This window comes from Pholcus phalangioides, unplaced genomic scaffold, assembly GCF_987345545.1.
Source record: "Pholcus phalangioides strain wild (caught in Gottingen) unplaced genomic scaffold, Ppha-v1.0 ptg000005l_1, whole genome shotgun sequence".
NCBI classification, from domain to species: Eukaryota; Metazoa; Arthropoda; class Arachnida; order Araneae; family Pholcidae; genus Pholcus; species Pholcus phalangioides.
This window is the reverse complement of record NW_028301598.1, coordinates 2523606-2540909: the sequence shown is the minus strand read 5'-3', so window position 1 is coordinate 2540909 and position 17304 is coordinate 2523606. Positions and strand designations below refer to the sequence as shown.

At 35.7% G+C, this 17304-nt stretch overlaps 1 protein-coding gene across 1 annotated transcript in view; it reads left to right on the top strand.

Annotated features, from left to right (window-relative positions):
• The window catches only part of LOC149085714 (S-adenosylmethionine synthase-like), a 39997-nt gene extending 28396 nt beyond the window's left edge, over window positions 1–11601 (top strand). Inside the window, exons 8-9 of the mRNA XM_089232106.1 lie at window positions 5126–5259; window positions 9321–11601. Of these exons, the coding sequence (XP_089088232.1) occupies window positions 5126–5259; window positions 9321–9423 (237 nt within the window). The 3' untranslated portion in view covers window positions 9424–11601. The remainder of the gene's footprint in view (window positions 1–5125; window positions 5260–9320) is intronic.
• The last annotated feature ends 5703 nt before the right edge of the window (window positions 11602–17304 follow it).

Sequence of the window (17304 nt, the reverse complement as noted above, 5' to 3'; positions counted from 1 at the left end):
TACACATGAAATGTCGGATTCCATGACCACTTTCAAATTTAACCACAACATAGCAAATACAGTGCAAGACATTGCAATGTATCGAAATGATCCCTTTCCCTTTTTATTTCCCTCGATAAATGATTGCAAAGAATAATGAAGGCAGTTTTTTATGTGAATATTTCTAATAAATGGACATGATTTTTTTCTTCAGTCACAAAAATAGATCAGACTTTGAATCCAAATAACTTCTGAGCAACTCGTGTAAACAATGTGAAATATCTTGTTAGAAAGTTGAAGTTTTGATAGCGATAAGAATTTGATATCAGTATGACATTGTAATAGTTGTTGGCACCTTTGTGGGATGGGCTTAGCGTTAGCATATGTCGTTAACATAATTTTGTATATAGATTGTGCATGATCAAGTAAGGTAAGAATTAAATATTTTCCACTATAAATGTTACCGATTATTTTTACATCTGGTTGCGCGATAATGTCACAAACATGAAGTATGAAAACTGATGTACTGCACGTGGGAAATGGTATAGTTTGGGACCCCAGCAGGCTATCACCCTGTCTGAGATGCTGTTCGATTTGTCTTAGTGAATTCTACAAGAATGTAGTGAAATAAAATCTTATAAGTGTGGAAGGGAAAGAGACGGCGACGAGAGAGAAACAAAACACACGTCTAGTCAGACGAACAACATTTAATACAAGCAAAGAGAATAACGATAATACAGCAGTGGTCAAGTTAAGGGAAAAAAGAAAGTCCCCAAAAAAAGGGAAACATTGCGTATATGGGAAAGAACATGAATACACATACAGTAAAAGGAGGAAAATGGTATTATTCCAACAATAAGGAGCATTTGAAAGAAATTTATGGTCCAAAAATTGGGGAAATTATTTCCCATAAAATAACGTGATAAAACTAATGAATTGTATTTGAAACATCAAAAGGATTTGAGTGGATAGAGTAACTTCTTTCTGAGGATTCCAGAAAATTCAAAGTTAATGCTTTACTAATTAACGTATTAAAGTTTAAAAATTGACCCAGATATTTTACACTAAGAAGCTCAATTACTTCCCAAATTATTCATATACATTAAAACCCCCCTCTTTTGGAGACACAAGACAGAAAAAAATTGTCCATAAAAGAAGGGTGACCGTATCTGGGGGATTTCCTGTTCTGTGAAATAAAGTATAAGGATGCATTCACATCTACAGACACTCGTCGTGTCGTTTCAGACATGGAAAACATTCTTTAACATAAAGCCAATGAACATATTCATATCTATCGTATCATGGCTGCACAGACAGACATTTTTATATTAAAGAATGTATGCTGTGTCTGTAGATGTGAATCCACCCTTAACAGTAACTGAAATAGTTCATTATTTAAAAATAAAAAACTCTTTCTACATAATTGTTCCTATGATGTGTGTTATTAAAATTACAAAATGAATATTATACAAAGAATTTTAGCATTAACAAATTCCATGGACAGATCATACGAATCTCTTGGGAATACACAAGGATCTTATTTAAAAAAGTTTCATGTTAAAGTTGCATCTTTTGGAAAAAGTGTCGCTCAATGTTCAAAATGTATTTTAAGCTGCGAGACTAAATCCAATGCCTTTTTGTCACTGTGTTCGCAGGAAAATATATTTAGCCCATTCCTCCCCCCACCACAGTACAGTACTTTGAACATGTTCATTGAACCGTCCAATTATTTAAAAAACCGAAAAGTTTTTTCAGAGCTTTCTCTTGCTCCTTAAACTCTTTGGGTTGAATACAAAATCTTCACGCTCGGTTGCTCAGCGGAAGAAGTACGTCTGTTCACTTCAAACGTCGTGGTCAGAATGAAGCTGTGAGCCTGCGTGAGATACTAATGCAGCGTCCTGATTGGACATTTGCGGAATAGTGCTATCCGATTGGTCCATTCAAATTTTCTTGTAATTCCCGCTAGAAATGAATTTAAGCCATGGTGTTGCGATCTGGGATGTAGAATTATTATCGTTCACTAGTATATTTTTGAAGGCCTGAATATATGTTCCTTCGTAGAAATCTAGATCAACTGTGGACTTGACTTTGTGAAAAACTCGCTTCTTGAAATTTGAATTTATGGCCTTCTTGCCAACAGTGAGCGGCGATGGTCAATTTTTCACATTCCTGATTCATTCCTGATTCTTAACACAGTGAGCGTGTTCATTTAATCTTGCTTTTATGGGTCTCCTTGTCTGTCCTATATAACCAAGAGAGCAATCACCACATGGAATGTAATAAATGCCCCATTGTTTATTCTGCTGTATAGCATCTTTAGAGGGCATGAAACCAAAGTTTTTAGTGGGCACATCTATGGTTGTTAGATTAAACTTTTTAAGAATTGGTTCGATATAGCTGCTATACTGCAGAATAAATAGTGGGGCATTTATTACATTCCATGTGGTGATTGCTCTCTTGGTTATATAGGACAGACAAGGAGACCCATAAAAGCAAGATTAAATGAACACGCTCGCTGTTTTAAGAATCAGGAATGTGAAAAATCAACCATCGCCGCTCACTGTTGGCAAGAAGGCCACAAATTCAAATTTCAAGAAGCTAGAGTTTTTCACAAAGTCAAGTCCACAGTTGATCTAGATTTCTACAAAGGCACATATATTCGGGCCTTCAAAAATATACTAGTGAACGATAATAATTCTACACCCCAGATCGCAACACCATGGCTTAAATTCATTTCGAGCGGGAATTACAAGAAAATTTGAATGGACCAATCGGATAGCACTATTCCGCAAATGTCCAATCAGGACGCTGCATTAGTATCTCACGCAGGCTCACAGCTTCATTCTGACCATGACGTTTGAAGTGAACAGACGTACTTCTTCCGCTGAGCAACCGAGCGTGAAGATTTTGTATTCAACTCAAGTGGGAAATTCGGTCGGCGAGACTAGTGGTTAAATTTTTCCTCTGAAGACTGCAACCATTGGTGTTGAAATGCATTAGGACTTTTATTATTTTTGTGTATTTGCCTTATTCGTTGGTGTCTTCTCAATGGAATCATATGTAAAATATACGATCACAACAGGCAACACATGATTTTAGGTCCTAAACCCTAATATCAGCTATCAAACATTAACACACTTCAGGCCAAAATTTCATTCAGAAGTAGTCATGAAGTGGGCTGAATACTGAAACTTTAGCATAATTTGAACCAAAATCACAACTATATTGATGTTCGTATAAGGGTTTTAGTCCGATGCAACTAATGATGAAAATGGTGTCTGTGACCGTATCCGAGTGTGAATTTTGAGCAGGGGTTCAAAATACATTATTTAAATGATTTTTTTTTTAGTCCTGAGGGTGGATGCAGAGGAGACCATAAATGGATACAAACTGTTTGAACGGAGGAGGGGGGTCACTGAGCATGTGTGTAGTGAAAATAGGAGGGGACAATGGTGTGCCTATGCTGCAAGAGGCCTTAATATCCAAAAAGTTCTTACATTTTTGTGAAGGGAAAGTGATTGCCCCTCTGAGTCTGCCTATAATGGAGTTGTGTATTTCACTGTATATTCATGAATCAGGTCTCGTAGCCCATTCCTCCAAGGTTTATTAGGAGCACTTACACATAAGGATTATACCAAAATGCAGCTGAATATCTGTTGAATTCCTTAACACACAAATTATGGCTATAAATTAACAAATAAAAACACTTACCCTCTCTGATTTATATATCATAGCTGCCAAATCTCCTGAATTTTAGCTTCATCTCTCGAACTTCCAAAAAGTTCTTGAATCTCTTAAATTTTTTTACGAAAATCACAAAAAATCCCCAATTGTCCCTAAAAATTCCCTACTTCATTTAAAAAGAATCCCCGCTTCTGAAAACAAACCCTAAGGAATTTCTTGTGGGACAGTCTTTTGCCTCTGTTCTTTTTCCCCTTTCTAAATGACGTCACACGTTGTAAATGGGGGAATAGTGGGAAATTCCTTTTTAAGGCAGTTTTACAAACCCTCTGATGGTAACAAGAAAAATTGTTTGTCTTATCGTGCAGGAAAATAGCTTAGCAGCCAATAGTCCTGGATAATAATTGAAGATTATAGTGACGCGCATGTGGTCAAAACTTGCCTCTTTTGTTGATGTTACGTACGTGCAATAACAAAACGTGAATACTGATAAGCAAAAAATATTTAATCAATTTTAAAGATACTTATTCTGATGAATTTCCTTTCATCAAATGTTCCAGGAAAGGTTCGACTTTTCTTTTTGTACAAATTGTGTTACAGGCATAAACATCGGTCACGGTGGAAAGACTGACATCATCACCCACGTGAAATTTTCAAAAAAAACATCAAACATCACAAAAAGTCAGTGTTGTTCAGAAATTGACGCTTTTCCCCTTCATCTTCCGATGATTTTGGGGTCAGTCGTGCAGAATGTTTGTTCACATCTGTTCTGATTAAACACAATATATATATATATATATATATTTAGATCGCCATTGAAGTTTCGGCCTGTAATTTCGCTTGTTTTTTGCGTAGGGATTTTATTCCCAAGGGTTACTTCCATGTGTGTAAAATCTCTATTTTATTTGACTTCAATTTTTTGAGTAGGGATTTTATTCCCTACACTTTAATTTTTATGTGTGGGAAATCCCTATTCTATATGGAAAATTCCCTTTTGTATTTATTAGGGTGATTTTAGTATAAAATGCTGGTTTGCTCGAAAATCTCCCTAATTTTCATTTTCAAAAGTTGACAGCTATGATATGTCAGAAATTAGAACGAAACTGTAAAAAAACAATATTTTCCACAATAACAAAAATGCTGTTCTAATCAGAACATTGAGGATACTGAGACAGTTTCTCTTGTTGCTAGCTACAGTTCAGCACTTATCATGACCTCCATGCTGGTTTTAGTTTGCTGTTTATATAGGATGGTTGCATAATTAAATATTGCACCATTCAACTGGTCTCCCTTATTTATATCGCATGGTTAGCACATTTTCATGTTGCACATTACATTGGGAGCATTCATGTTATATCATTTTGTGTTAGTTTTAGGAATTTTATCCCTCAAATAGATTAAATTTGCCGCTCTCTGTGCTTTTATTTGTTTTCCTGAGCAAAGTTTGTTTCTTCCCTCTCAATAGCTCTCATATGCTATTGGTATCGCTAAGCCATTGTCCATCACAGTTTTCTCTTTCGGTACTTCACATAAAACGCAGAAGGAGCTCCTCGATATTGTCACAAGGAACTTTGATCTGAGGCCTGGTATGATCATGAAGTGAGTGATTTTTTTTATTCATTCGATCAAATACAGTGATCTTTCACTTATGCGATGGTGCAAATTATCAAGGAAAAAAGACGACATAAGTAAGAAAGACATATAATTGAATAGTATGATATATCTTTGATCGGGAGTGTAGAAAATTGTCTTACAACTGAGAGAAACATGAGTGAGAGGGTGTAAAAGTGTGAGATCACTGTATGTATTATTAATTACTCATTATATTAATTGCTGTTTAAAATTTTCAAGGTATGAGGAATAAGTAATTTTTTTAGTTATCGTATTGTTTAATGAATGCATTTCGTAAAGAAAATTTTTTTCTTTCACAGTTTTCCTTCTGTTGAAAGAGCTATGAAAGTGATCATTAAGATTTTTGCAGGGTAGGGAGGTGCGATGGGTGTAGCAGCAGTGGGCCATTAAATTTTAGGGCTCACAAAACGGAATAAAAATGCTTTGATTACAAAGAATTTTATCCCATTTAATGTTTTTTAACAAAGCAAAAAGCTTAAAATTTTGTCCAAGACCTCTAAGATTCCAACATCGAAACCTCTTGCCTAGGGTTTTCACAAAACCCCTTCCCCCAAGCCAAGATAATGATGTAGGTGGGTCTTGTCCCCGGGCACTAAACCAGAGGGGACCCTAATTTTTTTTTTTAATTCAAAATTTCATGAGGTAGGCACAATGCATGTTTGTGTCCTGGGAAGATAATTGATTTTCTGGGCCCCGACACCTTTAAAACCTTTAAGTTCCTGGGCACTTGAATTATTCACCGGGCACTATCATCAAAATTTGTTGTCAAATGGTTTTTATGGCCTTTAAATAAGTTTCATATTCATTCTTGGGTGCCCATGTAAATTTTTCGTGTACCAGGGTGTTCATGGTTACTGGGAGATTATTAAACTCTGTTTTAGAAGGCCGCAAATCTGTTATTTCATACTTAAGCCAGGTATGGGCTGCTCCAAATCTATGCATTTGTGCTAGTTCTGGTTTATGGTAGGGGGGGGGGTGACACTAACTCACTATACCGTATTAAATACTCAGAATTAAGGAAGCATGAAAATTTTGTTTACGTATCCCATGGGACACATTCTTTTCGAGGTAAGGGAAAAAAGTACAGAAGGGGAGACCTCTGTTTTTTTCACCATCTACCATAATTGCGCTATCTTGTGACCTTGGAGAGTAGTTCTACTACTTTGAAGTACAAAGTCCCGTACTGTTATTGGTATAACCCGCGGGCTATGTCAAAGTCTCTGAATGAAAGGTTATACAGAATTTTCCAATTTCAGAGGAGGTTTTTTTTTTTCTCCTGTGGGCTGTATAGCAAAACAAAATTTCGCTGCTACCTACCTACGTTCTAAGACAATATATCTGCAGCGTAAATTCACTTTGTTTCCCACAAGATTGCGCACACACCTTTGTGAAAAATTGTATGGGATTGGTTCATTCATTTCAATTATCAAACTATTTTGAAGATCATTGGGAAAAAACAGGATCAGTAAAAACTCCAGCTGAAATATCCAGTTTTACCATCTAGCAGGGGTGTTTGGTTTAAACCTTGGTTTTAACCAAGTGGTTTTTGTAAAAAAAACCAAAGTGGTTTTTTTACAAAAACCACTTGGTTAAAACCAAGGATTAACAATGGTTAAAACCATTTGATTTCAAAAAATCAAATAAAAGTTGCCTAAATATCATTTTTTTCCTTGAAAAATATGATATTGGTTCATTATTAGCCAAAATGTTTCATTTTTACCACATTTTATATCCTTGGGGTACATTCTGATGGTATATCTTTAAATGACATAAGATTTTATAAGTGGTTTTTTTTAAAAAAGTCTCATAAAAGTGGCGAGAATATATATATATATATATATATATATTTTTTTTTTCATATGAAGTATCTTAGTTATTTAAAGTTATATACAAAAGCCAAAATTTCTCATTCTTACAACATTTTCTAACCTTTGGCTACATTCTGATGCTCTATCTTTAGCAAATTCATGAATAAGGCATCACGCATCTAAATGTAGTGGTGTATTATCTCACAGGGTTTCTTTTTCCCTTCACAAAGAAGCAGCTACAGTAGTGACACCATCATGCTAGGGGCAGGTGGTCCTATAATCCAATAAAGACACCAGCTGTCCTTAAAGGACAAAGACTAGTGTACTAGTGGTTACATTACCTCACATACATTTTCATTTTCTTTCCCATAAGAAGTAGCACATCTCCTACTGTATATCTCCCAGTCTTAATATTCAATAGTTGTTTTTTTTTTATACTTTCACACACACACTGTTAAGCCCAGTTAATCAAGGTTCTACTGTGTAGTAGTAACAGATTTATGAAAAATAATCAGCTATATGTATAATTTAAGATTATAATTTAAGATTTGATTCCAAAACTATACAATAAGTACTGATCAGAATGACTTGAAAATTTGCATGGATACTCCTGAAGCAGTGGAAGTTTCTTTCGCAAAAGGGAAAAAGGTGCAAGTAGATGATGCTGTTCTTGGCCAGCAGTCTAATCTATTGTGTGCAGTCACATTTCAGCACTTCCACAGCATCAGTGTGTGGATAGAACTTCTATCAAGATGCACATTACAATACCAGCAAAGCAGCTGCTGAAGACCTATTTTGACAGGATGCACCTTAACCTTTGCAACTTCTGGCTGTGGGGGTACCTCAAAATGTTATAAACAGTGGTCAGATTGGAAACTTTTGGTGAATTGCAATCTCCAGCATATTTCCTATATGTTAGAAGTTCCTCGGGAATATTAACGGGGGGGGGGGGGCGCGTTTGGTTTAATAAAGCTAAATTGCAAGCACATCCACATCATGACAATAGCATACTCCGATTCTGTTGTTGAACAAGAATTTTTGTGCTTTCAACTTCAGGTTGGACAACATATTTAACATTTCTTAAGTAAGTTGTAGTTATTTGTTTAATTACTTCGTTTTTGGTGATGTTTCCATGAATTATGAAATCGCGCAATACTATAAGGTATCATTTTGCCATGACTGGCTATCGTTTCCATTCTGAAATTTTCCACACAAATTTCCCACATGTTGGATGATGTCATTAATTTTACATTTTTAAGTATTTTTTCCCCTTTATCAAATAAAATTGAATTTTTTCAGGAATATTCATGTCAATTTTCAAGTCATTCTGACAATTGTTCTTTTTTTACAGTGTTTCGATATCAGAACCTTAGTTATAATCACCCTGTATATCGTAAATCATTGCTAATTAATCTGCATTATTTATGCTTCATTAAATACATTATATTCACCTAATTTTTATTACTTTTTGCAAAATAGCTTCCTAATTAAGTATACTGAAAGTGACTGGAGAAAAACCTTTATATATTATATGATTAATAATATTAACAGAATTTTCATACACACAGTAATCCATTGAGTTAAGTAAAAAATAATGAAATTGCAAAAGTTGGTTTTTGTTACAATGTAAGAAATATTTATTGATTGATTAGCATGGGAATAGTGTTAATTACATTAATAAACATTTTATTTTAGTTAATTATTAGAAGTTTGAATGATTTTTCAGAAATTTCATTGTTTTTAATGTTAATACTATTTAAAACGAAAAACCGGTTTAAACCAAAAAACCCGGTTTAAACCAAAAAACCCGGTTTTTTTACCAACCCTGCTTTCAACTAGTCACGCAAATTATCATTTATTGCTGACTTATTATTCTTTCAACCCCCCTCCCCAATATGTCACGATACAAAAAAAATATGAAATGTTTGCACATCGACATGAAACTGTCGTTAAAAAGCTTGAAATTTTTTGCAAATATATAGCTGATTTCATATATGTCATGGCTATCACTGCAGATTCATTCGATTTCATAATTTTTCAGATAAATTCTTCATAAAATGAGGACTGTATCACTGTCTTGAAATTGTCGTTGTTCAGAAGTCTAACGATATTCATACATCTCACCATTTACGCAGTGAAAAATACTGATTGTGAAACGCGTTGTGTATGCTTGCAAGTTACGTTGCAATTATTTATGTATAAAATTTTCTCATTACTTAGGGAACTTGAACTAAAAAAACCAATCTACTCCAAGACGAGTGCGTACGGACACTTCGGACGACCTGAATTCCCATGGGAGGTGCCGAAGAAGCTGGTTATCTGACATCCCGCTCCCGATCGTAGACGACCTTCAAGACATCATTCTCACTTATAGTGCAGGAGCAACATGTCTATGGGTGAATCACAGCAGAACTGTCGGCCACAGCTCTCTCTCTTCCCTACCTTGTCATTTATAACGCCATTAAATCATCATCTGCGGACTGACTACATGCGTAAATGGAAAACTATGGATATTTTATTATTTTTTTTTGAAAAACGAACTCTCTCGGAAGGTTCTTCTGTTGTAGTATTTGATGCGATAGTTCTATGTCGTGTTTTTGTTTTGTTTTTTTTCCTTACGATTTCACCCACGGTTGACCTTCTGCTGCAAATGTGTTGAAAATGCTGTTCTCCGTAACAACGAGGGACAATTCATACTCGCGCATGGACTTGACACACATTTGTCTTGTGTTTATAAAAATTTTCATGGTTTTTTTTTAAACACTCGGATTCACCCATACACTTGTAATCGCTTTTACTAAAGTTATAAAACTTTCGATGTAACTATTTATAAACGAGGGTTGAAAAAAAATGTAATAAATGCAAGGGGGACGTTTGTCTTCCTGCGATAAGGCAGTGTCGTTTTTTCAGATATATGTCGATCGATGGCTTAAAAGATTGGAATATATATCTGTAAATACTTTGAGACTGCCTTATCTGCAAAGGGGAGTAAAGTGAATCGAGTTTAGGATTCAGAAATAATTTCTTCCCACATTAAATTTTATACATATTAGACGCGAATTCATCGAGGTGAGACAATTTTGTAGTGTTTTTCGGTGACCTCTCAGCTATCCAACTTAATCCTTCGACCGATAATTATGAATATTATTGATAATCCGAAAACCAGCTCTTTGTTAATAGTGGACATGTTTTTGTGAATTGCCTTTGTGTCGAACGGTGGGAAAGAATTCCCTAAAATTAATTTCACTTTTTTTTTTTTGGATATGACCTCTGAGTTTACCTTACTCTTCATGATGAGTATCTGTAATGGAATTTAGTTTGTGGTTCCGGAATGCTATCATAGGAGGTATTCATTTCAAGCTCTCGGGAAAGTTTGGCACTGGCATGTAAATTTCCAGTTTTCTTGAGAGATTCAGCTTGTTTTGAACATTGGGCGTTAAATATAATTCCTGGACACTCAATGTATTAAATTATGGGTCTTTTGTGTGTCTGTACTTCCGACCCAGAATCTTGTCTGTTGATGATAACTAACAAATTAAACGTTTTGGACAGTTTCTCGTTCAAGCTGACGCTTTTTTTTTGAACGATCTGTCTCTAGCTTCAATTATATTTTAGGTATCGCCATAGTTTGAGTTGGAAATCTGGAATATCTCAAATTTTAAAGGTTTTTTTTAACTGTATGTCTTTGTATTTATTAGCAAAAATAGTTGGTTTATTGACCAAGTTATTTGGGGGATTGATGTTTTCAAATAATGCATTTATTTTTTGAACGTCGGATTGGGATACTTAAGCCACTTTGACCGTAGTTGAGCTATCGAATAACAGTTATGTAATTAACGTGATCAAAGTATGAATATATAAATCAGGCTTTAGAAAATATAATTTTTTTCCCCCCCAACTTATCTATGCAATAATAACTGATATCGTCTGTCAGTTACGCAATAACACTTAATTGTCATTCAGTATTAGCAACCATCAGTTCAATTAAATGCCATAATCTAAATATGTTTCTGTGTAATGTTTTTCCAGTATGAAGGCAAACTTATCTCAGAGTACGAAAATTAATGATTCTCAAATGATATTAGAAGTATATATCAAAGTTCTATGCAAATAATTATAAGCTTTACGTTGCGAAGATTCCATCATAGAATGTGCACTTAATGTATATCGGGAGCTTTTTCTGTCTAGTGTGTATGTGTGTGGGGGGGGGGACTAAATTTTTCTTCAATAAACAAACGAATGAACGGAGCTGTTTTAGGAGTTATTCTAATTTTTTTTCTTTTATCATTTTCATTCATCGACTTTTTGAGCGGGATACAAGTTCATTGACTTGTATGTTTTGTGCATACATCATTCAGTATTTTTTTCCCCTCCGCCTTCTTCCCGCTCAGTTATTTTGATTCTTTTTATTGAATCAAAGCAAATATTTTTTTCTACTGATCTGATTGTGATGTCTCTAGTGATTTTTTTTTTTTGGTTCAATAAATGGACGAAGACTTTCCTTTTTTTTTCAGTTGCCATTTCTGTCTAATTTGTTGGAATTTTTGTAACTTGAATGTGTTGCATACACAGGGTTCATACGGGTCAGGGAAAAATATTTTCCAAAGATGTCACTCTCTGCCATCGATGTAAAGGTTTTGACAGCTGACTGAAATGCGAAGATAAGTTTTGCGGAGAATCGAACCCACGTCCTCTCACTTGCTGCACTAGACTGAATTTATCTTCGCATCAGCCAGCTGTCAAAACCTGGGTTGGCAGGTTTTTGACACACAGAAGTTTTTGATGGTTTAAACCGTTACATCAAAAACCTCAAATAATGTTTTTCAATATAAAAATTCCCATTGGAAATACACACATTAATTGCATTTAATGTTTAAAGTGACTGTTATACAAAGAATAAATATTTAATATGATTCTAAAATAATTTTCTACACTCTACAGAATTATTTTGGACAAAATTACATATATATGGGTTTTTTTCTTAGAAAATATACGATTTGAATAAAGCATAGCATAAATACTGAGGGGAAACCTATGGAAGGATTTGACCTCCTCTGATTCAAGATGATTCTTGACCTTCCAAAATTTCTCCAACTGCTTATATATGTGTGCATTGATATAAACGATCTGCTATAATCTTTTTACAACAGATAAATGTTTAAGAAAAGATTTATTACATCATATATGTAATGGTAATTTCCGTTATTATTAAATTATCTAGATAACCACTGATACTTAGAATGATACTCTCATCGTGCATAACATTGAAATATATCTAGCGATCAAAATACTAAATTGTAGGACTAACATGTCATTTAATTTGAAAACGGTAGCTTGTACATGAAGCTTAAAGTCCTGTAACATATCCTTAGTCAAACTTAGTTATTCTTACTTTTGCACTATGATATGGTATATTTATTAGCATTTATAAGGCAATGGTTTTCCAATTGAACCTGTATTCAAACATGCGAAAAAATGCTTTGGGTGCAGAGTCCTGTTAGCTCTGCTTCGGTTGAAAATACTCTTTAAAACTTTGTGAATGTATACACACTGAGCTAAGAAGTTTTAGGAGGAAATGAATGAGTTTAATTAGTGTATTAACAGATATGCTGCTTGAGAATTTTTATATGGAATAAAATTTTGGGCAGATCAGAAAATTTGAAATATCAAAATAGTTATTTTTCCTTAGTAATTATAATTCTGAATATAAAACCCTTTAATCTATATATACGGGGTGATTATAAAAAACTATCCCGACATATGGGCCCCTAACTATCATACCATTCACAGAAACTGAATGAAATTTTGGCATAAGGTATTTTGAGGTATGCACTCAAGAATGATATGGAAAACAACAGTGTCACTCTAACAGTTACGGTTACAGTGAGAAAATTTCGAAAATATCAAATGGCAACACCAAGTTTTTTTGTATTGGAATGCGATCTCCATACTGAAAAACACTAAATAGCGTTGGAATGGCACCTGTAGCACGAAAATCCCCGGAGCTAGGCAAGGAAAAAGTAAAAAGGACTTTGCCGTGCACCATAGCATTAATGTTCGTTTCATTCGTCACACCGTTTCTTCGGCTGAGATCACAGCCTGATTAGTCCTCCACAAGGTCATTTGTGAAACACAATAAAATGCTTTATTTTATGCTGCTTCTCTGTCCTTATTGGTTGTCCTCACTTTTAGCCTATCTACCGCCGGTGATTTTCATGCTACAGTTGCCGTTCGAACGCCATTTAGGGTTTAGTAGTCTTCGCATGGATCGCGGAGATTGCCATCATTCTTGGATAAGCCACCATCTGGTGGCAATATCCTGAGCTCTGGCCGGAGTTAGATGCGACCATGAACTATCCCGTTCAGCACACGAGCTGTAAGGAAAGATTGGCATTCGTTGCCTTTATGGTCTAGGCCGCTCACCCGGTTAGTGAAGTGGGGACGTGGGTTCGATTCCCCACTAAAGGAAGTTAATTTTTCTTCCTTTTGAATTCATCTCATCAGCCAATTGTTAAAAACCTTCAGCTGCTTTTAGCAATAACTTGAATTACTACTCTTTATATCGCGGAAATCTTTCTGAATTTTCATGACATTCGAATATTTGTCTCACGAAAAAATACAAATATTTCCTTTAAAAACTCTAATTTTCATCGCATGTATTTTGCTTATAACATGCAGAGTTTTCATCAGTTTTTATAAAACTTACAGAAAACGAAGGCATACTGTGGTGCCATTTGAAACAAAGCAATTGAATATTCCATATGAACGTCTGAGGAGCTTATTTTCAAAAGGGAACACACATTCCCACAAATACTAAATTTACAGTAGAAGTAAAAACAAGTTTCACATTCCGCTATTTTACAAGAGAGAAAAATAGCCTAATAGGTAGCAGCATACCGGAGTGGTATAAGAATATTTTAAGGTTTTCTTGGGAAAGTAATCTACATTCAAATTTTGGGAATGTTTCGTTTTGAAAAAAATTTTGTGGAAAACTGACCTTTTGCGATTAAAATTGTAGCTGGTTTTCTAGTCTGAAAAATTAGGAATTTCTACACCTGTTAATTCCAGATTTCACCTAGCGAAGGAAAGTACCCTTACTACACTCTCTCTCGAGTAACATTAGAAACGCGATCATTCTACACGGGAACCTCCCGTTTTCGGACACCTCCACTTAATGCCGAACTAGACGGGTGCACCCGCACAGGGCCCACTTGGAAGGGGCTAAATGCAAATTCTTGCACATTAATGGGTAGTTACGGTACTGCCTTCACTAACGGGCACTTTGAATCACATCGACGGGACTCGGTGTACTTTACTATCCATTAACGGACACTCCTCATTAGCAAACAAAATTGTTGGTCCTGTGGGTGTCCGTTATCGGAAGGTTCTACTGTACGACTTTGAAAAAAAATGAAAAATGTGCAGTTTTGAAGGGGGGGGGGAGAACACTTAACGCGCCAATAGGACAACCGCTTTGTTGTGTTCCCTTTTTAATGGAAATTACCGAAGTGAGTGAACAAGGTAGACATTAGCGTACGCAAAAGGAGGTTTTTGGGTTTGAACCCCCCCCCCCCCTCCTGAAGCCGAGATCATAGTGTTACTTTGCAGATATGTTCCCTTTTGATAGAGACGCCTAACTTTACATTTTAATTTCTACCAAAAATATTCCCGTTTGAGGATAATCCTTGTTGGATAATGTAACAGAGCTCATCTCAAAGATTCAAAAAGTGCATTTCGGAAAAAAAGTGGATGTGTTCCCTTTTGAAAATAAGCTGCGCATTTTTCTAATTGCGTTTTGCCCCCCCCCCCCCACGGGGACTATAAAAAGTTAATTTTTTTATTTTAATAACTGCAACCCTTTGAAACACGAATGACATCTGATTACTACATGTTATTAGGAAACTTTTTCTAATTGGAAGTATGCCTCAAGCATCAACGGTTCGCCAGTAAAATGCCTTGTTTGCTATGCACCCTGTATGTATGAAAATCCCGAAACATGTCGGCGATATAGTGAGCTGTAATTTGAGTCCCTTGATAAAAGTAGCTATGTGTTTGGGGATTTTCCACAAATTGGCGTCTTTATTATTTTGTGTCATTTGATTATCTTGAGAATGAACCCCCAGCATTATGCGTATAAACACGGTTCTGTCGCTATATAAGAGAAGGGCATATAAGAGCATGACATGCGTGTGTGATGTCAAGATTAGCAAACTGAATGAAATAATCAAATGATAGAAAATAAAAGATGTTAATTTGTCGAAAATCACTCGCTGCTTTTAGCATGTAACTTGAGTTACTGATCACTATATCGCCGACATCTTTCTGAATTTTTACGACATTCAACTGTGTAATTTTTATATAAGTTACTCTGTACACAGGTTGCATAATCACCGCAAATTACTGGCGAACCGTGAATAACTTGGTTATTTCGGTATGCTTCCAATTAAAAAAGTTTCCAAATAACGTGTTGATCTCAGATACGTCATTCGTATTGCAAGAGGTTGTATAGTTCTTTCTTTCAAACGAGCACAACTCGGGTCTATCACCATTTAAAAAAATAATAAAGTTCACTTTTTTCATCTGGTTAACAATTTTAAATTAATTTATACAGGATGATTCCATAATTCCCCTTGCCACATCTTACTGGGGAATCGTTGATCCCAGAAGCATAATTTTTATAGAGAAAAATATCCAAATAGCGTGGATGTGCGCATCATTCATGTTTCAAGGGGTTGTAGATTTATTAAAATAAATAGAATTAACGTGTTATACGGACACCCTGTACTCAAAAACACAATTAGAAAAATGTAGCCCTGTTTCTCCTTAGTCCAAAAATGAGTATAAAAAGCTCCGGCGGAATTATTACGGGTCACTCTATTTCTTTTTTTTTCTTTTAATAATACGCCAATACTGTAGAGCGGGAGGCCGTGAATCAATTTAAAAATCTCGCAACCCTGGAATCGGAGTGACATCATTCAAGCAGCGTACGATCAGGTACAGTACAGGAAACAGTCATCGCGCGATAGAAGGGAAACTCCTAGATTTGACATAACTAGATTCACCTCAATTAAATTTAATTATTTAAAATTTAATTCAGAAATTTTAATTTTAAATAAGATTGGTCTTGTTGACCCTTATCTTTCTTAAACCTCACCCCCCATTGGCGGAGATAGACTTATAAGTCTGGGGGGGGGGGCACGAAGATGATGTCAATTCATATATACTTCAGATCAGTCGACTCCACCTTTGACGCTGGGGGGGGGGGGGGAAACTTGATCCAATTGACCCTCCTCTTAAACTCCAAGACACCATCCGCCCCGTAGAATTCTATTGAGTTTGGCGTTATATGAGGATCATAATTGAACGCGCTTTAAATCCCATGTGTGGCAGATTTGTTCGCTAAAAAATTCTGCCGTTAATCGGAGTTGGCTCTAAATCAGGGGGGGGGGGGGTTAACTGGAGGTTTTAGAATAGAAGTAAAGAGTAAGGGGCCGTTCAAGTATTACGTAAGCAAATTTTTACCCATTTTTGACCCCCCCCCCTTGTCAGCAAAATTTCGTCATCAGCTCTGAATCCAACTAATATTTTCATAAAGGGTGGTTGATGACGTAAGCATTATCCAAACCCCTCCCCCTTGTCATCAAAAGTCAGCAAATCGGAAACCCCCCCCCCATCGATGATGACGTAATACTTGAAAGGCCCCTAAGAAGAAAAAGTGAAGCCCTCTCTAGATGTATTCTGCATTATGACAGCGCATCCAATTAGGAGCTGGTACTGTGATGTCACAAAACTTGCGTTCGCGAGCGAAACATACTCTCGGGTAAGGCGACTTGATAAGGTAATTATTCTAGTGGCTATACGCTCTCGGGTAACCGGGGGGGGGGGAGTAGAGAAAGGTAATAAACTGTCTTTTTGTCTGACACAAACCGTCCAAACCAACTCCCACTACCCAACTTTATTTTCTTTTACACGGGGTCGAATGTCTATTGACACCCGACCACAACTCATCTTCGTCTCGGAACTTCACACAATTAGTTATTCTACGGAAAGCGTTTCACTTTTTTGTGATGAATTTTCTTTCCCCTTCACACAAAAAAAAAATTCACTTCCTTGCCTAAAGAAGTTTCACCTCAACAAGAAGGAAATAACTAGTTTCTAGAAAAAAGAAAGCTGAAGGAGAGAAATAAAAAGGAGAAAATGGAAG